The 25,687-nt window shown below is 41.7% G+C and overlaps 1 protein-coding gene across 5 annotated transcripts in view; it reads left to right on the forward strand.

Annotated features, from left to right (window-relative positions):
* The window catches only part of ITPRID2 (ITPR interacting domain containing 2), a 56,264-nt gene that overhangs the window by 19,887 nt on the left and 10,690 nt on the right, over positions 1-25,687 (forward strand). For all 5 annotated transcript variants that reach the window (XM_084642920.1, XM_084642923.1, XM_084642919.1 and 2 more), the window contains 5 exons: positions 2,835-2,907; positions 13,007-13,098; positions 18,646-19,845; positions 22,506-22,583; positions 24,548-24,675. In XM_084642920.1, the coding sequence (XP_084499046.1) occupies positions 2,835-2,907; positions 13,007-13,098; positions 18,646-19,845; positions 22,506-22,583; positions 24,548-24,675 (1,571 nt within the window). The remainder of the gene's footprint in view (positions 1-2,834; positions 2,908-13,006; positions 13,099-18,645; positions 19,846-22,505; positions 22,584-24,547; positions 24,676-25,687) is intronic.

Here is a 25,687-nt window from a genome sequence, read left to right on the forward strand (position 1 = left end):
GCCTAAAATGTTGCTGAGCAAAAATATTAAATGCACAGGACTTGGACCTGCGGTCCTCAGTCAAGAAGTCAATTTGTGAGCTGCATAAAGTGTTTTAGGTCCTGTGCTGCATTGAAGATGCTCAGCAGCCTTCAGAATCTTAAGCTCTTTGACAAAGGTAGAGCAAAGTGCTTTAGACTGTTTTTTTCCCCCTAAACACATTATATCTTTGATATCATTTATCAGTTTCTGTTTTCTCATAAGTAAAGCTCAAATTGCTCCTGGTTGTTTAATTTGTATTCTATGTCATTTTAATAAGCAAAGAGCCAGTTTTTCACCTCATGTTTTGAAAAATCTCCATATTCCTTTTAAGAAGTCCTTTTGACACTGGAAGTTTCCATTTTAATAAATTCGAGTTTCATAAGACAAGCTCTGATTTTAATAGAAAACAGAAACAAGGCAATTTTATCAGTACTTAACATCTTAAGTTTCGGCATCAAACTGTGAAAGTTGAGAAGTGGGTAAACTCAGGTCAAGTGCGAACAAAGATCTCTTTATTTAAAAAGACACTGACTTCTTTTTTTCCCCTTAATAAAATATAATATAAATATTTCAGTGTGGAATATCATGAGTTAAAGTAATCTGTGAAACCTGAGAGGAATCAAATGCTCTTTAAAAAAAATGGTCTTCTCTTCTTGGCACTCTTATTTCTGTAATGGTTATTCCAACATGGTTCAACAGTGATAGCAGAGATTATAGCTTGAATACATTAAAATGTAACCATTTTAGTTACTGAAGAATATATAGTAGCTTCTGTGATCATATTATCATATTTTTCATTCTAAGATTTATTTTTTTCCTTTTGACATTGCGGCTGGATATACTTTAGACAGCCATAAAGTCTCTTAGTGATGTGGTCATGGATTCTAGACAACCAACTTAATTAACAAATAGAGGCAAGTTGTTGTTTGAGGAATTGATTATAACAGGAGAATGCAATCCCAGTTCCTCATTTAAGGACAACTAGAGGATTTGAAAATTCCTCCCAAGGATGAGTTCCTTTGGAATCAATGCTTTACTCTAACTAATCTTTGTGGAATAGTTTGTGTGATAATTTTAAACGTTATATCCATTTGCATATTATGCAGTTATAGCCTGAACTTTTTTCAGTAGCCTATATTTGCAAAGATGATTATTTTACCTCTTGAGACAGTCTACACAGTCAGGAGGAACAGATCTGATGCTATTCTTATTGTAGAGTTTAATCCCATTTGAAGTCAGTTGGAGCTGCTATCTTTTCCCCACTGAAGTCAAGAGCAGACCCGTAGACTGCTGAGTACTTCCTGAATCTCCTGTAATTGAGAAAATGTATTTAGCATTTTGCTTTATTCTTGCAGCAAAGATCACATCAATGTAAATATATTTTTTTGCTTTTGACAAATACATTTAAAAAGAGCAAAATACCAATTTTTGTGTGAAATATCGGTACTTCTTTTTTTTTAGCTGAGTCTAGCTACAGATGCAGTTGGGAGTTTCTCTCCTTGTGAATTTTGAATTTAGTTAGACTACTACATTAGTGTGGGGTTTTATTTTTACAGTCTAGCCTTGCATGCGAACTAATGGATCTTTTGTTACATACAAAAAAGAAAATGTATTAGGGCTTTCAAACAAAACAAAGGCCTTTCTGTTGAGATTTTAAACATATTCTTTTCATTGTTTGAATGGTCACATGAGAACTGTTTACTTAACAATAAGTTTTACTGTTTTGCAAAAGGACTAAGCAGTAGGATTAATTTTCCATGGTATGTAATTTGAAGTTTCCCATTTGGAATCTTCATGGCTTACAACATGCTATCTTCCATTTTATGTACTGGGAAACGCAAGAAGCATTTCTCAGAATAATAGTGTAGCTAAGAATGGATGCAATCCTGACAGGAGCGGAGTTCCTCCTAAGAAGAACTCATTAAACTCATATAGCAGTGAAATACTCAGCATTTCAAGATGACACCTTGCAAGATGACACTATATGTAGTGTGTTTACTTCAAGATGGCCACTTGTTTCAGTACACGAAGGGTATATCTATACTAACTGCCAGATCGGTGGGCAGCGATTGATCCAGTGGGGGTCGATTTATCACATCTAGTCTAGACGCAATAAATTGACCCCCGAGCTCTCTCCCATCAACTCCTGTACTCCACCGCTGCAAGAGGTGCAGGCAGAGTCGACGGGGGAGCGGCAGCAGTCGACTCACTGCAGCGAAGACACCGCGGTGAGTAGGTCTAAGTACGTCGACTTCAGCTATGTTATTCATGTAGCTGAAGTTGCGTAACTTAGATCGATTCCCCTCCCCCCAGTGTAGACCAGCCTAAATGTATTTTATTCACACATCATGCTTCTTATTTATGCAAGAGGCTAAAAAGAACTGCATTTCCCAAAGGGTATGAAATAATGTGAATGGAAAAAGCAATGTACCATGGTAAAGATAGAATTACATTACTAGTTTAGTCTTGTGTCAAAGAGTGATAAGATTCTCAATATTAACAGACTATTATGTCACAGGATGGTGACCTAGTGTTTATGGGAATTAATGTAAGGCGAGACAGAGGCATTATTTTGCAAAACTGGAGGCATTGTTGCAGAGATTGGTATTCTTTTACAGTTCTCTTACAATGCTAAATTTAAGAATTATTTTAATTTGCAAGATAAGATACATTAGAATAACGGTTGCTACCTGTTGTTGCAGACCTGGTGGATTAAAAAAAGATTCCCTGAAATTGTATACGCTGTACACAATCTGAGATGCAGGAACACGTTCCACCGGTATAACTAAATATACAAATCTCCTCTCTTCTAGATTCAAAGCACAGAGGGAGAAGCAGTACATTTTCCAACTTCTCACCAGCTATACTTGACCAATTCAAGAAGAGGTGAGTGGACTTCTAGTCCTCGGAGCCAGGGCAATCCTAAAAGTGTCTCTGAATCTTGAAGTGCTGACTCGGGTATTTAAAACTACTTAAGTTGTAATCCTCCAAAAAAAAGGGGCGGGGGAGCCCTTCTTTTCAATTAAGTTTAAAATCAGAAGGTAATTGCAACGTGGCACCCTAAATTCAGGAGATGAGGCAGCCTTACAACCTCAATTAATGTTATGACTTTTGTACCATTGACGATGGCGCAGAGAAACTGAAATGATGATTGAGTTTTTATGTTTTTTTTCCCATCCAGATCTTGTAATATAAGATTCCCATTTAAACTAAAATTATATTGTTTTAAACCTAAATTGTATGGTATATCCAGTTTTTTACTATTTGCTATGCTACGTCTGCATTTTGACTACACCAAGGGTCAATCTGTGTGCACTTGGTGGAAGTGCTAGTTCTTCAGATGGCAAACTCCCTGACCTGGATTATGTAGCACATTTGTTGCACGCTTTCATCTTGAATGACGTTATTTTATATTTTGGACAGGGAGAGGGGCAAGGCAGAGGTTTAAATTAATTTTTTCATTGTTATTGCTTTTCATGCAAAGCTGGCAAATTAAGTTTAGACTCCAGCTGATGCACGTGTAACCAAATGAAAGACCCTGATGTATTAAGTGAATGGTTCTTTTAGGGAATGTATACGTGGACGCCTGATCCCAGCAAAAACTAAAGAGAGGCAGAAATCTGTTTAAAGCAACAATTTAAGAGATTTTTAAGAGACATTTAAGTTGTATAAAATGAGGTGGTCTTCTAACAAGAGCCGTAAAGGTGCATTCACTACGTTTGAGGATACCTTGAAGTGAACTCTGAAGATTAAAAACTGCCTAATAAGGATGGTTTCCTGTATAGGTACTGCAGTTTTTCTCAGAATACACGTACAGTTGCACTGACTACTAGTCCGCTATTGTGAAAGGTAGGACAGGAAAAGAGAAAGTGACAGAAGTTCTGTCAGTAACTAACCTCTTTCACAGTATCCCCATCTTGATTTCTTTTTCCTCAGGATTGTACACACGTTTGGTATACCTGTCTATAGGTACAGTTGATATTTGACTACAGTCCCCAGGTAAAAAGCTCTGTGCAGTTTGTATGGCAGAGATCTGATTTTTTTGAAGGGGTTTCCTATTTGTCAGGTCTTCACCAACATTGAAGGAAGTTCAAAGCCTTAGTAGCTGCACTTTTCCCACCAAAAACAGTCTTCTATTTCTAACTGAAGGTGTGTTATATAGACCTCCACCCACCTCAGGAAAAAAATGTGCCCAAAGCCCTGCATAATCTTGGTGCTCATGAAAGGTGCCAGACAGCCCCAGCAATGGAAAACTTCTGGATAGCCACAAAACTGGTATAATTGGCAACAGCAGTACATGCTTTACCATATTGCCCCTCCACTGTGCTTCAGCTCAGTTCTGGGAACAGCTGCATAGAAGTGAGAGAATAGTTAATTTTCCATGCCTATGCACATTCTCGGCTGAATCTACTGAGAAGGGTGCTAATTGTGATGGGGACAGCTACTATGCTAGAAAGTAGTCTGAGCCTAAACATTTATTTCACATAGGATACAAAATAACTGTCAAACCTCAGCAGACTTTGTGTCATTATCATGCTACAAGCCATCTACTGTCCTGTTTTGTTAAACATTTACCTTTATTTGATTGTTGGGTCAGTTCTATTTATCTTCTCTATTACAATGATAGCGAAACTGTCACTTTAAACATAAAAGTTGAGACTATTTCCAAACATTACTGTCTTAGTGTAAGAATCTTACAAGGCCATACCAATTTCAGTGAAGTTTCAAGAAGAGAAGCATTTTAGGTGACTAGTGATTTTTGGGTGCTCAAATGGAGACAAGGGGCCTGATTTCAGAGAGCAAGTGCTCAACAAATGCAGAGGCACCAAAAACTACTAGTTGCGTTGGAAAAAATCTTGGCTGCTGTCTCTGAACAAGAGTCCTAGGCCTAGTCTACACTGTGGGGGGGGGAATCGATCTAAGTTACACAACTTCAGCTACATGAATAATGTAGCTGAAATCGATGTACTTAGACCTACTCACCGCGGTGTCTTTGCTGTAGTGAGTCGACTGCTGCAACCCCCCCCCGTTGACTCTGCCTGCACTTTTTGCGGCGGTGGAGTACGAGAGTTGATGGGAGAGTGCTCAGGGGTCGATTTATTGCATCTAGTCTAGACGCGATAAATCAACCTCTGCTGGATTGATCGCTGCCCGCCGATCCGGCAGGTATTATAGACATACCCTTAGTCTTGCTAGGGATCCCTTAGCTCAGTTCAGCTCTGAGTGGAAACTCTAGTTCTTTGTTACAACGTATTTGTTGTGAAGTATTTTAACATACACTAACCTGTTTCAGTTGCATGGTTTCATTGTACATAAGCACCCAAACAGAAATACATTTTTCACATGTAATCTTCACAGATGCAGGCTTGTGTCTTTGTTTTTGGAAGGCTATTTCTCTATCCATACCAGGGTGGTGCTGTTCAGAACAGAATATTATGAATTTATGAGATATAAAAGGAGAAAATACTTACAATGACATTGTACTTCCAAAAGGAGGACTGTGGCTGCTTACTCTGACTTTTTTTTTATTGTAGTTTCCAAGGCGTTTTTAAGAGGGTCTGTAGTAAAATGTACAGTATTTAAACTAAAAATGGGTGGTTCTTTTCCTTTCCATTGAAATAGGCTGGTGATTATTAAAACATGCCTAAAAGATGCTGAATTCTACAGCAGCCAGTGTCATCTATTAGCACACAATTTCATTTTTAAATTAATGTTTTTTTTATTATAAATGGCAAGCTTATTTTTTAAAGTGGCTTGCAAATTATTAAGAACATGAGAACGGCCATACTGGGTCAGAGCTAGGGTCCATCTAGCCCAGTATCCTGTCTTCTGACAGTGGCCAATGCCAGGTGCTCGAGAGGGAATGAACAGAATAGGTAATCATCAAATGATCCATTCCTTGTTGCCCATTCCCAGCTTCTGGCAAACAGAGGCTAGGGGCACCATCCCTGCCCATCCTGGCTCATAGCCATTAATGGACCTATCCTCCATGAATTTATCTAGTTCTTTTTTGAACCCTGTTATAGTCTTGGCCTTCACATCATCTTCTGGCAAGGAGTTCCACAGATTGACTGTGCACTGTGTGGAAAAATTACTTCCTTTTGTTTGTTTTAAACCTGCTGCCTATTAATTTCATTTGGTGACCCCTAGTTCTTGTGTTATGAGAAGGAGTAAATAACACTTCCTTATTTACTTTCTCCACACCAGTCCTGATTTTATAGACCTCTATCATATCCCCCCCCCCCCCCAGTCATCCCTTTTTCAAGCTGAAAAGTCTTATTTATCTCTCCTCGTATGACAGCCATTCCATACCCCTAATAATTTTTGTTGCCCTTTTCTGAACCTTTTCCAATTCCAGTATATCTTTTTTGAGCTGTGGCGACCACATCTGCATGCAGAATTCAAGATTTGGGCGTACTGTAGATTTATATAGAGGCAATATATTTATTTTCTGTCCTATTATCTATCCCCTTCTTAATGATTCCCAACATTGTGTTCGCTTTTTTGACTGCCGCTGCACATTGCGTGGATGTTTTCAGAGAGCTATCCACAATGACTCCAAGATCTCTTTCTTGAGTGGTAACAGCTAATTTAGACCCCATCATTTTATATGTATAGTTGGGATTATGTTTTCCAACGTGCATTACTTTGTAATTATCAACATTGAATTTCATCTGCCATTTTGTTGCCCAGTCACCCAGTTTTGAGAGATCCCTTTGTAGCTCTTCACAGTCTGCCTGGGACTTAACTATCTTGAGTGCTGTTGTGTTGTATTGTTTTGTTTTGCTATTAGTGTCTTAGTTTGTCAAACACTGCATGGAGAACGCTAAGTATCTCTAACATGGTAAGACCAGCCTAATGTACTTTTTAGGTCATGTCTTGTAAATGGTACTGAACTAGTTTATCCAGTATGCTCAGAGTTGGCATTTGTTATTACATAATTCAAATGTAGCTATGTTTTGCTTGTGGGGTTTTTGTAGGGAGACTGTAGAGTGAAATGAAGAGCTTCAGTTGCTTTGTGCTGTAAACATAAAGTTCTGCTAAATGTCCAATATAAAAAAGCGATTGCAAAGTTAGCTGGAAGGAAGCTTTTGTTAGCTGGAAAACAAAATTCTTCATTTAATGATGACTTGCATTTATGCAACAGCGACTTCTTTCTGGCTCCTTCTGAATAGAGCTTCACAAATACAGGCTGTACATCTGAGATGTAAGAGACGTAGTGCTATGTTTTCAGGGTCTAGTGATTTTTGAATACCAAGCTTGTGATTCCTTAGGAGTACCTGACTTTCAGAAGTTGAGCAGCCAGCTGCCAAAAATCAGCCCCCGTCAAGATGTCTCAAGTTTGGCAGGCAAAATCACGAATAACTCTTGAAAATGAAGGCCATAGTTATGGGCTAGTAGTACACATTAATGGCAATACCACTGTTAATTCATTTGATATTTACTGCCCCAGGTAGGGCAGGTGGGAGTGTGTACACACCTACATATCTACAGAAAGAGAGGCCTGAAATTAGCCAGCTATTTGGGGGAGTTCATGCTCATGTCCTCCACATGCTATGACGCCCCTTCACTTTCCTTGAGGGAAGACTTGTCACGGCTTATGGTAGCGGTGTCCCCTGCTGTCACTGTGTAGTGCATATTTGGCTGTAGACAGTGATCTGAGCTCCTCTTCCAGGCAGAGTCAGCAGAGTACCACATGGGAAAAAGGAAGCACCCAGGTGAGAGTACTCTTAGGTCCCCATAAGTAGGCACCTCCCACCCAAATCTGAAATATTGATATAAAAGCTTATTGCATTTGGGTTTAGTAGTATCCATGATGCAAAGCATTGCAACAAGTAACCCAAATATTGCTAGATGTTAATAAACAGATTCAATGCACTGCTTCTTCTTTTCTCTGCCAGATGCACAAACTCGGGCAGATGATAGCAGAAATACTATTCTGATGTTTAGGTAAGTTGCCTTTAGTTGACTGGACTGTTGGCATGATGAGAATCCTAGCTGGTTGAGAGGCAAGTAGGGTAAAGTAGAGCGTAGTTAGTTATTCCACTATTTGTTAATTACTGTGCTGTGCACCCATCAAATGCAGACATGCTTATAAATCAGGGACTCCTATATTCTCTTTTCTTCAAAGTTTTGTCGGCCTAAATGTTTTTGAATGCATAAATTGCACTGGCATATTTTGAATATTTTAATGATTTAAATGATTTTGTTTTTTAATATCACACCAGCCATGCAGTGCAGGGAGGGTGCATTCATTCCTTTCCTAGTTTAGTTGGAAAGTGTGTTAAATGTTCCACTTTATCTGTTCATCTTGGCTGGCTCCTGCTCTTCCCAGTTTCCCTTTCATAATCTCCTTATGGCCTCTTGCAGTCTGTTGGGGAAGAGGTCTTTGTCAAACTTTCTGAAGAGATGATGCCTATGCTACAATGCAAACAGAGGAGATGGAATGGGCTTGACTGACTTCCTCTGGCTGGTACAAATTACACCAATCTAAGCATGTGGGAGGCCACTGAATCCAGAGGGCATTAACCTTGGTGGAGGGCAGGTGAAGTGTCATGTTCCCTTGTGTTCTGTAATGGAAGGTAGCTTTACATTAAGCTTTATGACAGAGGCAGTGCACATTTTCGACATCCAGGCATGCCCTTCATGAGCCAGCACTGCCCTTTTTTGGGGGCTGAGTTGGACACCTGCAGTCCTGATTGTGGAACATGGGTTGCAGGCACCTTGTGTGATTGTCCCTCTTCCAGGAAAACTCTCTGTTGCCTGGGGTTTGTGCCATTTTGTCCATGATCTGTCTAGCTCAGTGGGTCCTTTGCACCTTTTTCTAACCTGTATGAGCCAAATATGTGCTCCAAAATGGTGGAAAGGGAGGAGAGTCTCTGAATCTTTATCAGAAGCCCATATGCAGTTGTGAGGAAGGTACCTTTGTACATCTGCATAGCCCAGCATAGTAGCTGATAATATTTCTATTATGGACCAGAGCCAAAATCATGTAACTCGAATACTAACAGCACCCTTTCTTAATATCTTTACTGCGTACACAGTATGGCAGATGCGTGTTTTTTGGTACATAAAGGGAATAGAGATAAGGTGTGTTTTTTTTGGTGTAAGGAAAAGTAGAGTAATACTGATTCATCCTTGGATAAAAGTTATCCTGTCTATTAAAAATGCCTTGCCTGATTAACCTCAAAATGTCCCCCCACAATTAAACACATTTGTGAAATTGTCAACACAGGTGAAATGTGGAAAAGAGGTGTGTTCCGCCCCCCCCACCCCCAAAGTAGTAGTAGCTGAGGGATGCTGAAGCAGATGCAAAAATGTGATGTAACAGAAAGTGATTTAAAGTACACCGGACCCTCACTAGAACCCGGGATTTGGGATCTATGCACAGTAAGCAGAATTAGGCTTTGAGGGTCATAAAGATTTATTGTCATGAGAGGCAATACGACTTCCTAAAACAAGAAACAGTACACATATTGGGGAATGTCTTTACCTGAAATATTAGGAATCTGTGCACTATAGCTCTGAAGTTCATAAGCAGCTCTATAAGAACATAAGAATGGCCATACTGGGTTAGACCAGTGGTCCATCTAGCTCAGTATCCTGTTTTCCGACAGTGGCCAATGCCAGGTGCTTCAGAGGGAATGAACAGAACAGGTAATCATCAAATGATCCATCCCCTGTCAGCCATTCCCAACTTCAGGCAAACAGAAGCTAGGGACTCTTCAGAGCATGGTTTTGCACACCCGCCCATCCTGGCTAATAGTCATTGATGGACCTATCCTCCATGAATTTATCTAGTTCATTTTTGTACCCTCTTGTTGTCTTGGTCTTCACAATATCCCCTGGCAAAGAGTTCCACAGGTTGACTGTGCATTGTGTGAAGAAATACTTCCTTTATTTGTTTTAAACTTGCTGCCTATTAATTTCATTTGGTGACCCCTAGTTCTTGTGTTATGAGAAGGAGTAAATAACACTTCCTTATTTATTTTCTCCACACCAGTCATGATTTTATAGACTTCTATCATATTCCCCCCTTAGTCATCTCTTTTCCAAGCTGAAAAGTCCCAGTTTTATTATTCTCTCCTCATATGGAAGTTGTTCCATACCCCTAATCATTTTTGTTGTCCTTTTCTGAACTTTTTTCCAATTCCAATATATCTTTTTTGATATGGGGCAAACAGAACTGCATGCATTATTCAATCCATGGTATGCCCACATCTTTATATAGAGGCAATATGATATTTTCTGTCTTATCTATGCCTTTCCTAATGATTCCCAAAATTGTTAGCTTTTTTGACTGCTGCTGCACATTGCGTGGATGTTTTCAGAGAACTATCCACAATGACTCTAAGATCTCTTTCTTGAGTGGTAACAGCTAATTTAGACCCCATCATTTTATATGTATAGTTGGGATTATGTTTTCCAATATGCATTACTTTGCATTTATCGCCATTGAATTTCATCTGCCATATTGTTTCCCAGTCACCCAGTTCTGTGAGATCCCTTTGTAACTCTTTGCAGTCTGCTTTGGATTTAACTATCTTGACTATAGTCAATCGGGATGCTTCATTTGCATATGGAGTCTGATTTGGTTAACATTTTCCTCGCTTCAGTATAATTTGTCTTGTAGGCAACAATGATTAATAGTTATTGTTAGCTAACTAGTCGTGCAATTATGTTTCAGCATCTTTTGAACACTCTTTTGCAGATAGAAGAATGCAGGTGCTTTAATTCCTTATTGAATATTTTGGGGAAAATATGTCAATTAGTGATACTGCTGTTTGGTCCTCAAAGTTTTTACTATATATGTATTATATATGCCTCCATCTTAGGCAGCATGACTTCATAGATGTATAAAGTTCTGTACTATAGGAGTGTTATTGTGAAATGTACAATGGGTGTCTGCTGCAAAACTTGCCGTTCTAAGTTACCCTCATGGCGTCCAAGAGTTCATGCCCAAATACTTACACAGCAATTTTACAGCTCCGCAGCCCAAGTCTCGCAAGCCTGAGGCAGCTGACCCGGGCCAGCCATGGGTATTTTATTGCTGTGTAGGCATACCCTAAGAGGCACGGTACTGAACTCTCAGCCCATGGGTCAGGGTAGGGGCTACAGTAACATTAAGCCATGCTTGCACATCCTGGATTTCTCCAAAGGCTGAAGGGGCCTGTGGGCCTGTCTAAGTAACAGTGGTCTCTTCAGAATGCCCACTAGGCACTGTTGCTACCTGAAATCTCTGCAGTATCTCATGCTGCAAGCCTGCAGTCAACACCTGCCCCCAAAACATCTAAAATGCTAGGGCTTGTGAAGGTATCTTTGGCAGGCAGTCTTATGGCTGCCTTTGGAGTTCCTGTAACAGGAGAATCTTTCCATGGGTGGAACCAGGGCTTTCAGAGCCCCCTTTATGCTATTCCAGCCATCTTACCTAGAGTAAAGGGAATGGGGATGAGGCAGGGGAACAGGGATGAGCATCTCACTCTTTGTGCTTAGACTGATCCCCTGATTGTCATGTTTTCAGGGGCATTTTCTCAGGCTACATTTTGCATGTGGACTCCGAGCCTGTCAGGGATAAAAAAAAAATCTAATTCTCTGGCTTTTTTCAGAGGTCTGACAACCACTTGCAAAGGCCTAGTGTATGTGTGGTCTTTTCTGATCCCTGACGTAATGTGAAGTTATGACTGTTTATTGCCCTCAGCTCCTTGCAGTCCGTTCTAGACTGGGAGATAGGCTGGCAGAGGCTAGTGGTCTCATGTGGTGTCCCCTTTCCCCCTTCACTGGAGGAGGGAACAGCCCTGCCATCTGCTGCAGCTGTTGGGTGGGAGGGGGGAAGTGCAGCAAACCACTGGAGCACTGACTGCATGCGTATGTGGGTGGCCACTGGCTCAGCTTTGGGGAAGGAACCTTGGAGGAAGTAAGGGGTTAGTAGCAGCAGCATAATGCAATTTTCTTTCGCCACGCTCGAACACGGGTAAGGCAAATGTAAAAGATGGCCAGTATCCCACGGCTAGTCAACATTTCCCAAGTAGGACATTTTGAGAGAGCCTTTTGTACTTTCTCGTGTTTCAAAGCAATCGCGCCCCCCCCAAAAAAAAAACAAACAAAAAAACCCCACATGTTGCCACCAAATTTTGCTTTTTGTGATGGATGATTTGGAAATGGGACCATTCTATTTCTAGCTTTCAAAGGCATCTGTTGTCTTGGTATCTCAGCATAGCATAAAGTTAATGTGCTTTGATTTAAAAGTCTCTGTATATAAACTTTGTCACAGTTCCCTCCTCTGTGGTCCAGCAAGGACACCCGCTCTTGGCTCCTGGCTCCTCAGCCATCACCTCTCTTGGGCAGAGACCCGCATCTTTCTTCCCCCTACCTGGGTGTGAAGGCAGCACAGTTCTTTGGCTACCCTGTGATATTCCTAGCAAGCCAGAATGCCTAGACAGGCCAGGCTCCCCAGCTCCAACAAGGGCTCTGGCAGGAGTTAGTCTTTCAGACCCCACAAAGGGTTTTTTAATGTGGCTTACCAGCTCATAACCACTTGAGCTCAGAACAAGCACACCCATGAATAGGTTAGTCTTGCCTTTGATCTTGAAATTCCATAATCAGCAGGCAATGATCCTCTCCTCAGGGCATAGCTTCAAAAGGCTGGGTTTTTGCATAACCGGAGGAAGGTGGGGCATTTGTAATCGCCTCCCTCTAGAAAGTCCCATGAAAAGCACTTGACCCTGTTTGTCCCAAAAACCCATTCTTGCCTGGCACATTGTTCAATATCCTTTGACATTTATACCACTTCCCAGGGTTACACCCCGTCTCCCTCCTAGAGAGGTTAAATACAATCCCAGCCCACAATGGTACATAAACCATTAATTTAATACAATGGACCCTAAAAGATAGATAAATTTTAATTCAATAAAATCTCCCAAGGATATTGCAGGAAATTGCCAAATCTATCTCAAACTTACCATAGTTTCCTCGTTTTTCTTTACAGACCAACTATTGCGAACTGCTAGTCAGCATTCTGATAGCAGTGGCTTTGCTGAAGATTCATCTACGGATTGCTTTTCGCTTAGTCACCTTCAGGTAAGCTGCTCGTAGATTCTAGCATAATGAGTTCCTGGTCCATGACTAGGGCTCTGAGGGTATCTACGCAGCTCACGGCAGTGAGCTTCCAAGCCTGGGTCAGCAGACTTGGACTTGTGGAGCTTGCTAAAACTAGCTGTGTAGACATTGTGGCTTGGGCTCTGAAGGCTAGGGAAGGGGATATCCATGCAGCTATTTTTAGTGCCATAGTGCGAGCCCAAGTCTGAGCCAAGCTGGGGAGCTTACTGCTGTGGGCTGCTGCTAGCTGTGTAGATGTACCTTTAGAGGCTACAGTAATACAAATACTAAACAATGATGATAACATTGTGGTTGGAGAAGTGGCTGATTATTGTGATACTATTTTTGTTTTGTTTTATCAGTCCTGGATCCTGACAGGATTTTCCATTTCAAGACTGGACTTGCCTGCTCTCCTTTTGTAGCTTTGCATTGACTTTTTTTGAAGTCTTCTAGATGGATAATCTGATCTGAATGATTTGGGACCTGGGATAAGCTTTACGTTCAATATTTCTTGTTCACTGATTTTTGGTAAACCTTTGCTCACTGGCTGAACCTTTAAAACTGCTTCCCCTTCTTTCATAATATCCAGTGAGAAAAGATTAGTATAAATAGGACAATATGTTTTTTTTCTGCTAATCATTCAGTTTTCCTATATTGATGGCTATTTTTCCACCTCCCTGGGGTAAATCAAGAGTAAATTGACTGAAGTCAGTGCTTTTATGTTAGAGTAAGAGTAAATCATTCCTGGTCTGTGCTGATCTTCAAACTAGTTATAAAACTTGTCTAAGGTCCCATGTACTCCTACTAAATAAAACCATGTTGTAACTAAGTTCTTAGTGGCCTAGATGGGACCCAGTAGTGATGGTTGTCTGTGTTCATTAGAAAAATGAACTATATTTTGTTTTCTATTTTACTTGTTTTAATGGGTACATCAAGAAATTATGGTGAATGAGACAGTATTAGTTTGTGCTATGGAATGTTTAGACTGTTGCCTTCGCTGTTTTATTTCAACCAAGTACATAGTTGAATGAAAAAATCTGGGTGAGTAGTTAGGCTAATATAAGAAGAAAGTGAGAGCTTGGCAGCTGGGGAGAGGACTTGGGGAAAAAAAAAGTCTCAAGGAATAAAAATGGGTAGAGATTGTTTTCTAAAATCATGGTAAATTAGTGCCATCTACTGTTAAATAACTTACTCTAACAGCTCCTTTGAAATAGAAGAGCAAACTGAAAAAATTGGAGCTGCCAATACATTTCCCACTCCTCCAAATTCTAAAATAAAGATTTCCGAGGCAGATGTTGCATTCCTTTGGGTTGTTTTGAAGGGGTATATCAAGGACTTCTTCTATCAAAAGGAAATTGGAGGGATTCTCCTTCCAACAATTTTAAGATTGTGGAGATGACTTGTGGATGAATAAGGTATAACAGGTTTCAGAGTAGCAGCCGTGTTAGTCTGTATCCGCAAATAGAAAAAGAGTACTTGTGGCACCTTAGAGACGAACAAATTTATTTGAGCATGAGCTTTCATGAGCTACAGCTCACTTCATTGAATGCATGCTGTGGAAAATATAGTGGGGAGATTTATATACATAAAGAACATGAAACAATGGGTGTTACCATACGCACTATAATGAGAGTGATCACTTAAGGTGAGCTACTGCAAGCAGGAGAGTGGTGGTGGGGGGAGCCTTTTGTAGTGATAATTAAGGTGAGCCATTTCCAGTACTTGACAAGAACCTGTGAGGAACAGTAGGGGGGAAAAATAAACATGGGGAAATATTTTACTTTGTGTAATGACACATCCACTCCCAGTCTTTATTCAAGCCTAAGTTAATGGTGTCCAGTTTGCAAATTAATTCCAATTCAGCAGTCTCTCGTTGGAGTCTGTTTTTGACGGGTTTTTTTTTTTTTTTGAAGAATTGCCACTTTTAGGTCTGTAATCGAGTGACCAGAGAGATTGAAGTGTTCTCTGACTGGTTTTTGAATGTTATAATTCTTGATGTCTGATTTGTGTCCGTTTATTCTTTTACGTAGAGACTGTCCGGTTTGGCCAGTGTACATGGCAGAGGGGCATTGCTGGCACATGATGGCATATATCACATTGGTAGATGTACAGGTGAACGAGCCTCTGATAGTGTGGCTGATGTGACTAGGCCCTATGATGGTATCCCCTGAATAGATATGTGGACACAGTTGGCAATGGGCTTTGTTGCAAGGATAGGTTCCTGGGTTAGTGTTTTTGTTGTGTGGTGTGTGGTTGCTGGTGAATATTTGCTTCAGGTTGGGGGGCTGTCTGCAAGCGAGGACTGGCCTGTCTCCCAGGATCTGTGAGAGTGATGGGTCATCCTTCAGGATAGGTTGTAGATCCTTGATGATGCGTTGGAGAGGTTTTAGTTGGGAGCTGAAGGTGATGGCTAGTGGCGTTCTGTTATTTTCTTTGTTGGGCTTGTCCTGTAGTAGGTGACTTCTGGGTACTCTTCTGGCTCTGTCACTCTGTTTCTTTACTTCAGCAGGTGGGTATTGTAGTTGCTTATTAGCACTGTAGGGTCCAGGAAGTGGATCTCTTGTGTGGATTGGTCCAGGCTGAGGTTGATGGTGGGATAGAAATTTGTCAAAATCATGGTGGAATTCCTCAAGGGCTTCTTTTCCATGGGTCCAGATGATGAAGATGTCATCAATGTAGCTCAAGTAGAACAGGGGCATTAGGGGACAAGAGCTGAGGAAGCGTTGTTCTAAGTCCGCCATAAATATGTTGGCATACTGTGGGGCCATGCGGGAACCCATAGCAGTGCTGCTGATTTGAAGGTATACATTGTCTCCAAATGTGAAATAGTTATAGGTGAGGACAAAGTCACAAAGTTCAGCCACCAGGTTTGCCGTGACATTATCGGGGATACTGTTCCTGATAGCTTGTAGTCCATCTTTGTGTGGAATGTTGGTGTAGAGGGCTTCTGCATCATAGTGGCTAGGATGGTGTTTTCAGGAACATCACCGATGGATTGTAGTTTCCTCAGGAAGTCAGTGGTGTCTCGAAGATAGTTAGGAGTACTGGTAGCGTAGGGCCTGAGGAGGGAGACTACATAGCCAGACAATCCCGCTGTCAAGGTGCCAATGCCTGAGATGATGGGGCATCCAGGATTTCCAGGTTTATGGATCTTGGGTAGCAGATAGAATACCCCTGCTTGGTATAACAGTAGACAGACAGCTCTGCAAACTTTGTAAGTTACATTAGTTTAACAGAAGTAACAAAGAGATTAATACCTATGAGTATGAAGCTTGTGGCTGAAAATTCTGTTTAGGACAAAGTGGAGATGGGTATTATTGCCTGATATACTCCATAAATGATCTTGTAATAGTAAACAAATTGATAGAATCTTTATGGTGGTGCAGAGCAATAGAAATCAGAGATTGGAAAAAAATTCTTGGGTCTTCTAATACCAGTGCCATGGCAAGCCCCCGATTGTACCCTATACACATTTGTCCTAGTGTCTTGTCCAATCTAGCTTTTAAATGTAGAAGCCCCATTGTCTGGTATCACTTCCGTAGGGGAACCATTCTACAGTCTAATGGAACTCACTTTTGCTGCTATTCCTTTTTATTATTATTTATTATATTACAGTAGTATCCAAAGGTCCCAGTTAGGATTGGGAGCCCCCATTGTATCTATGGTCTGTTCAAATGCATATGCAGACACAGATCCTGCCATGAAAGCTTACAATCTAATTTAAGACAGGATTCACAAGTGAGCATGATTGAACAGTGAGAGGGAGAGGAAGGGAGGATAAGGTTAACAGTGGTAAATTCCAAAGAGTTACATAGGCTAGCACAGGGCTGGGCAAACTTGTTGGCCTGAGGGCCACATCTGGGTATGGAAATGGTATGGTGGGTCATGAATGCTCATGAAATTGTTGGTTGGGGTGTAGGAGGGGGTGAGGGCTCTGGGGTGGAACCAGGGATGAGGGGTTTGGGGTGCAGGAGGAGGCTGTGGGTGGAGCATAGGGGTTCGGAATATGGGAGGCGGCTCCAGGCTGAGGCCAGGGGTTGGGGTGGGGCAGGGGATTCAGACTCTGGGTTGGGGGTGTGAGTTCCAGGGTGGGGACAGAAATGCAGGGTTCAGGGTGCAGGAGGGGGCTCTGGACTGGAGCAGAGTGTTGGTGTGTGTGAGGGGGGTGAGGGCTCCAGCTGGGGGTGCGGGCTCTGGGGTAGGGCTGGGGATGAAGGGTTTGGGGTGCAGGAGGGTGCTCTGGGCTGGGACTGAGGGGTTTGGAGGCCAGGAGGGGGATCAGGGCTGGGGCAGGGGATTGGGGCATGGGAGGAAGTCGGGGTGCAGGCTCCAGGCTGTGCTTACCAGAAGCAGTGGCATGTTCCCGCTCTGGCTTCTATGTGGAGGTGCGGCACTGGCCAGGTGGCTCTGTGCGCCAGCCTGTCTGCAGGTGCCACCCTTGCAGCTCCCACTGGCCGGGAACCGCAGCCAATGGGAGCTGCAGAGCCAGCACTTGGGGTGAGGGCAGCATGTGGACCCCCTTGCTGCCCCCATGTGTAGGAGCCAGAGACGGGACATGCCACTGCTTCCGGGAGCCTCGCGGAGCCATGGCACATGTGGAGCGGGGCAAGCCCCTGACCCCACTCCCCAGCAGGAGTGGGGTAAGCCCCGACTCTGCTCCCCGGTGAGAGTTCGAGGGCTGGATCAAAAGGTCTGACAGGCTGGGTGCCACCCCGGGGCTCGTAACATGTGGAACTTCATAGAATCATAGAATCTCAGGGTTGGAAGGGACCTCAGGAGGTCACCTAGTCCAACCCCCTGCTCGAAGCTTGATGGTTCCAAGTCATGTAACAGTACTGGGATTTTGTGTGTGTTCTTAAATAAATGAAATATGTGTTCAGCCTTAATTTCATCCCATACCTCAAAGTGACACCAAGTGCTCTCATCTAATAATTCCTCTCACTCGTTGGTGTGTACCCCTTCTATATACCTAGATATTTCCAAGACAATTATCACCTTCGTGTATCGGTGTTGAATAAGAACCTTCAGATACCAGTGGCATCATATCTGGACACGCTGCTCCCCCATAGTCATCATTTACCTAAAATATATGTATTTGCTATGTTCTAATATTTTTCTTTATAAGTCTCTGGAGCCCCCAAATTACTTTGCTCTTTCTCTCCGATCTACCTTCATTTTATATTTCTGGCAATGAGGTATCTAGAATGGAACGTAATATTATAAAGTTGTATAGAAAGGACCCTGGCTCACATGCTTTGTAACATCTATTTTATTGTATTTGCCTTGGCCTGTTTCAGTGTCATATCTCATTATATACTCCTGTTTAACTTCCTCTCCAATATAGTTCTTTCAGCATTAGTGATTCCCAGATTTCTCCCTCCCATTGAATACCTGTATTTAGGATTATTTTCCCCCAGAAGTATGGACTTTCTCTGTCACTAGCCTGAATTTTATTAAGATAGAAGTTGTATTCTTAGTGTTCTCTCACTTCCTTTGGCATTTCTCCTATCTCTGCTTTGCCTTTCACAGGTTCATGAGTCTTTGCAGGCTATGGGAAGCAGCGCTGACAGCTGTGACAGTGAAACAACAGTGAAGTCGCTGGGTGAGGAGATTAAGACACCAATAGCCGAAGAACAGATGGATTTCAATGAGTTTGAGGAAAAGGAGGAATTTCTCCTCATAGAAGTTGAAGTACCTTCTAAAAACAGAACAGGAGATGTTGAGAAAATCATGGAACATGTATCTGATGAGAGCCAAGGTAGTAAAAGCAAGCAGACTCAGACATCAGATATGGGTCAAGGGGATTTCAGTACAGAAAGTGAAGAGGTTTCCACTCAGCAGAAGGAATCTGAATTACTAGAGGAAGGCAGTGATGAGAGTGATCTGGACAAAAGCAGTGAATGCGAATTTCCTCAGTACCAAACACACCATATTCTCCGATCAATGGCATCCATTGAAAGCAGCATTTCATCCCCTTCTGCTGTGGACAGGGTTAATGTTGCTTTGCAAAGAGCCCAGATGAAGATCAGCAGCACTTCTGATTCCAGAGTAGGGCGCACTCTACTCACGTCAAAAGATCTCCTCCTCTTAAAGCAGAGACACCAGTTTGCCGGATCAGGTTATCCTCTGAGGCGGTCCCAATCCCTCCCTACTACATTACTGAATCCTGTGAGAGTTGTCTCTTCTGTAAATGTCCGGTTATCTCCAGGAAAAGAGACTTTGTGCAGTCCCCCTTCTTTCACCTACAAGTATACACCCGAAGGGGAAGAGAAACCGGTGGATGAGGACAAGAAATCAGTGACCAAGACAAATGACAGTCCTCCTACCTGTAAAACCACGCTGTTCATTGCCCCTTCACCCATGAAAAAAGAAACTTCCCAGAGTGGGCTGAACAGGTCAGTGAATGAATCCAGTCACAACAAATTACAGAGCTGCCCGTTGTCCATACCAGCACACACATCTCAGTCAACATGTTCTCTCCACTCTATTCCTTCTGATTGGCAAGACAGGCCGTTGTGTGAACATATGAGAACATTGAGCAACCATAGCATCCCAAGCATCTCAGGATCTTCCTGCAGTGCACTAGCTTCTGCTTTTGGATGCCCCTACTCTCCAAGGCATGCTGGATATCCTCATCGGCCTCATGCCATTAACCCGCCCTCTACTGTTGAAATGCAGTTGCGCAGAGTCCTGCATGATATCCGCAACTCTCTGCAGAATCTCTCTCGGGTAAGAGAAAATCAAATTCAGAGCTGCGGTCAAAAGGGGTTTTTTTTGGTTGTTGTTGCTGTTGAAGTCAATGCAATATGTTAATCTAGTCTTAAATGTGACCTAGATTTATCCCATGTGTGTTCTGTCAAATAAATCAAGGTGTAACATGATGCTCCAAAATGTGACATTTTGTGCAGGGTTAATTTGATGTTATTTATGAACTTCTGCGTAAGATCATCTCTCCAACCCCCAGCTGGCTTTGCTTTTACTGGCTTTCCTTAATGCAGTTGACACAATGATGATCGTACTTTGTGAAATTGTGAAAAAATGAACTGTGTTGTCTAACTTAGACTTGTTCAGATTTTATTTTATTTTACACATTATTGTCCTCACCTTCAAGGATCTGCTTAATTCCCTCTTCTTCACTCCATGCCTTCAGTTAGCCAACATTTTCTTTTTTACATTCTCCATCCTTTCTGTTCCACCAGCCTCAATACTCCATTAGTCCCTGTATCTCCCAGACATCTCTATCTGTCCATTTGTGCCATCCCTGTACGTGGAACACTGTTCCGGTCCCCAGACAATCCACAAGATGCTTCACTCTTCCCATTAAAGTCCCTGGTTAAGACCCACTTTTGCCGTAATGCATACGTGAAACTAGCCAGCTTGGACATCTGATTACTCAGAATATATACATTAAAATGTAAAACCCACTCTTTACCAAGTTATGCCAGGCACTAGCCCTTGCTGATTAACCTCATAGTCTTATTCATATCCTTCCTTCTCCACCTTCTCTCTGGCTTGATATCCTCTTTGCTGGCTAACTTTGGCCCTGCTCTGCCTGGGCATTGGAATCTGCATGGTCAGAGCAGTTGCAAGATCAGGGTGTTGGACCCCATTCCTCTAATGTGATGTTTGTGGGTGGATTCTTATGCCCCTGTGGAGCCCCATTCATTTTGATGGGTTTGATGCGGGGCAGGGCATCAACTTGCGTGCACACTGTTGCACGTCCAGGACCTCAGTCTGTATGCTCCTTGGCACAGGGATGAGGAGTTCTGTCTGTCAAAAGTGCCTAGTACATGTGTGGGTACCAGTGGAATTGATGAATGATAATGAAGTTGTTGATCCTTTTGTGGTTGCCATTTGTCAAAATTTAGCACCCAGTCTTGGCATAGGGCTGACTATATTGACTTTCAAACCACTGGGACTGTTCAGCACTATAAGCACTGTGCTGGTAGTATGTGTTTTCAGACTCGGACCTCATGTCTAGATTGAGAATTTTACAGAGAAATTCCTTCCAGTGAAAGCATGTATAGACAAGGCTATGGAAGCACTATAGTCTTCTCACCATCATGTTAACTAACCCTGGGGAAGAAGAAGCCACTGGAGCCATGTCTTTAGCAGGATTCTTACTGGTGCGAACACCAGATCAGCTGATGCAAATGAGCATCAGTGGGAATAATTTTTGTAAAATATCCTAATGTAGATAGGGTCTGACACCCATCCATCCCAATCCCACACCAAGCATATTCTCAGCCAGGCCAGAGTCTCTATCCTGATTACTATATTTCACTCCATCAGTATTATTACTGGACATGTTTGTATGAGAATTTGTCTGCTTCTCTTTATTCTTTGTACAAAGTTGTCCTCTGTCATATGACAAGTAATTGCTGCGAAGATGCCTGAAAAGTTCCAAACACTAGATTGCAACTTTGGGTCAGGGATAAAGAAGAACAGATAAATTCCAGAGGGTGGGGAAGAGAAGGACTAAAACCTTATAATGCTCATGTTTAAGGAAACCTCCTCTTACAATGTATTTCAGATTTTCTATGGCATGTCAGTTGGCCTTTGAACTCTCTCAGAATTACATTGGACAAACCAAATTTTTTCTCAAATGCTTCACCTATGTGCAGTTGTTTTCAACTGCAGCATGTGTGTACATGTAACACTTTGCAAATTCTGCCTTGCTGCTCCATTCCTGGATGCAGCAAAACAAAGAGAAGTGGTTTTCTGAAAAATTATGAAGGCGGGGACCTTTGGATGCCAGCAACAGGTTGACATAAAATACAAAAAGGGCAAATCTGCACAGTGAAGGTCTATGTGATCATGATGTGAAAATGGTGCCCTGTTTTTGTTTGTTTATACAAATCCTCTTTGCAGCTCTAGAGGTGGTAGTTGCTTGTAATCCATTTTTATTCTGCATTAGCAGGTTAGTCAGAACTACTTAAACGTCAAAGACGTTAAACAAATGATATAGGCCCAAACCTAGCCTTCCTTCCTGTTTCCTGCGGCCAACATGATAACTGCGACATGGTTATTTTTCTATCTCAAGTTTTAATTCAACGCTTTGCTGGTACTGAGTCTACAGGAAAACATGCTTCAATGATGTCCCGTCTCTCTCCTCTTTGAAAGCTGTTCTGCATGCCCCCCTCACATCAAAACCCCCTTTCACTGTAATTATATCAGTTGTAGAGCACGTATTGCCACAAAGGCGTTGTTGTTTGACTGGTGCTGCATGTTTTAATTTCCTTCTCAGACTCTGCACAGCTGATCTTCTCTTTTAGGATTCTGTACTGCTGTCCGTCACCGTAGTGTCTGAGTGCATGAGGATTGATTTGTAAAATTGTCTTATTGGTGTTTTCAATTACAGTGGTTTGTCTTTTTTATTATTTATTTAGTACCCTGCGATGAGAGGACACGATCTTGCTGTTGGCTCCTACAGTACTCACAGATCATCCATTCTACCTCTGTATGAAGTAAGGAACAGTACATTTGTTTTTATTAATAACTAGTAGTAATTCAGTAGTACCCTGAATGTGCTGTGTACTGTACAGACACAAGTCACCAAGGCCCGATGAAATACACCCTAGAATACTCAAGGAGCTGAGTGAAGAGATATCTGAGCCATTAGCGATTATCTTTAAAAATCATGGAAGATGGATGAAAGTCCAGAGGACTGGAAATATAGTGCCAATCTGTCAAAAGGGAAATAAGGACAACCCCGGTAGTTATAGACCAGTCAGCTTAACTTCAGTACCTGGAAAGATAATAGAGCAAATAATTAAGCAATCAATTTGCAGACACCTAGAAGATAATAAGATAAGTAACAATTGGCATGGATATGTCGACAACATATTGTGTCAAACCAACTTAATAGCTTTCTTTGACAGGGTAACAAGCCTTGTGGATAGTGGGGAAGCATTAGATGTGGTATATCTTAACTTTAGTACAGCTTTTGATACTTACTGTCTTGCATGACCTTATCATAAACAAAGTAGGGAAATACAATCTAGATGGGGCTACTATAACTGGTTGGAAAATCATTCCCAGAGGGTAGTTATCAGTGGTTCACAACCTAGCTGGAACGGGATATCGAGTGGGGTCCTGTAGGGATTGGTTCTGGGTCCGGTTCTGTTCAATATCTTCATCAGTGATTTAGATAATGCCATAATGTTTGTGGATAATACTGAGCTGGGAGGGGTTGCAAATGCTTTGGAGGATAGGATTAAAATTCAAAATGATCTGGGTAAACTGGAGAAATGGTCTGAAGTAAATAGGATGAAATTCAATAAGGACAAATGCAAAGTACTCCACTTAGGAAGGAATAATCAGTTGCACATGTACAAAATGGGAAATCACTGCCTAGGAAGGAGTACTGCAGAAAGGAATCTGGGCATCATAGTGGATCACAAGCTAAATATAAATCAACAGTGTAACACTGTTGCAAAAAAAGTAAACATCATTCTGGGATGTATTAGCAGTAGTGTTGTAAGCAAGACACAAGAAGTAATTCTTCCCCTCTGTACTGCTTTGATTAGGCCTCAGCTGGAGTATTGTGTCCAGTTCTGGGTGCCAAGTTTCAGGAAGATGTGGACAAATTGGAGAAAGACCAGAGAAGAGCAACAAAAATGATTAAAGGTCTAGAAAACATGAGCTATGAGGGAAGATTGAAAAAATGAGTTTGTTTAGTCTGGGGAAGAGGAGACTGAGAGGGGACATAACAGTTTTCAAGTACATAAAAGGTTGTTACAAGGAGGAGGGAGAAAAATTGTTCTTGTTAGCCTCTGAGGATAGTACAAGAAGCAATGGGCTTAAATTGCAGCAAGGGAGGTTTAGGTTGGACATTAGGAAAAACTTCCTCACTGTCAGAGTGGTTAAGCCCTGGAATAAATTGCCTAGGGAGGTTGTGGAATCTCCATCACTGGAGATTTTTAAGAGCAGGTTAGACAAATGCCTATTAGGGATGGTCTAGATAATACTTAGTTCTATGTTGAGTGCAGGGAACTGGACTAGGTGACCTCTTGAGGTCCCTTCAAGTCCTATGATTCTATAATGACACAGGCACTGCTCTAAAGAGCTTACAAATAGGGGCCCAATCTCACAAACACTCATGTATGTAATTTTTTTTAATACGAGTAGTCTTATTGAAGTGAGTGGAATGGGATTCATGTTGAAAGTTATTCATGGGAGTGAGTGTCTGCAGGGTCAGACACTAAAAGTTAAGGCCAAATTTCTCAGTAGTTTTTTAAACTGGCTGCTTTTCTGTGTCTTAACTACTTCAGCCTGTGACTCCAGTCATGCAACCTGTGGGTGGGCCTTTGTGTGAAAGTCAGTGGAGCTCTGCATGCGGGTGGAGGTCCACCTGTGTGGATCCAATTGTAGGATCAGGGCCTATAAACAAAATTCTGTGTGTGACACCTTCTTGTTCATACCTTTCTAGAATACTTTTCAGGAACTACAGGTTGTGAGGCAGAGTCTAAACCTGTTTAGAACACAAATGATGGATTTGGAGTTGACTATGTTGCGTCAGCAAACAACAGTTTATCAGCACATGACGGAAGAAGAAAGGTAAATATCATTGTTTATGGGGTTTTTTTTAAAAAAAAGAGAAAATAAGCACACATCTAAACTTATTTGGTCCAACAGAAACTATTATATGATAGGGACCTGCTCCTGTTCCCATTGAAGTTAAAGGCAATTTTCTCATTGACTTGCCATTCAGCAGGACAAGGCCTGAATTTTCTCTCACATTTTGGTTGCTATCTCCCCATCCCCATGCCTGTAATTCTTCTCTTTTGGTTTTTCTGGTCCGCCTTTTGCACCAGTCAGCAGAACCCTTGTCTCACTCCCCTGCGTGTTTTTGATAGTTGTGGGTTTTAATGAGCTTTTATCAAAGGCCACTTGTAATTTTTTTAGGTTAAATGTTTTAGATATTTAGTTTGGTTTCGATATTTTTCTCTCCCCCCTTTATACAGAAATAAATATATTGCAAAGTGTTCAGATGTTCTTTCAACCCGCAGCTGCCACGTGCAGTTTAAAAATTATTTTGGCAATGTTTAACTGTCCTGACCATGGATTTCAATAAGAGCTTCATCCAGCTGATCTGGAACAGTTTTAAATATTGCTCATCTACTTCACACATTTAGGGCAGCTCTTGACTTGCCTAATTCAAAACTAATTAAATTCACAAGCAGTTTGCCTGTTGATAATGGCCTCTTGACCCTGTTGCTACCACTGCTTGTGAAGAGAGAACCAGGCAGGAGAAATAAATTTTGATCATGATGTTGTTGTTGGGTTTTTTTTTTGTTTTTTTTTTTTAATTTTGAAACGAATCCATTAAAAAAAATGTGTATAAATGTCTAAACTCCATATGCTTGACTTATATTGAATTTAATTTGAAACTTGTGGAACACATCCCTGTTCTGCAGAAAAGGAATGTGGCAGCCAACCCCCCTCTCTTTTACAGATAGCCACTGACATAAGTTTTCTCTTTGAATTTATCCTTTTGCTCCCTTCCCCTTCACTACTACTCGGGCGGCAGCAGGTTTCCTGTGAAAGAGCATCATTCAGTACTGAGGTG

The sequence above is a fragment of the Lepidochelys olivacea genome, assembly GCF_965140295.1.
Source record: "Lepidochelys olivacea isolate rLepOli2 genome assembly, chromosome: 11".
Classification (NCBI taxonomy): Eukaryota; Metazoa; Chordata; order Testudines; family Cheloniidae; genus Lepidochelys; species Lepidochelys olivacea.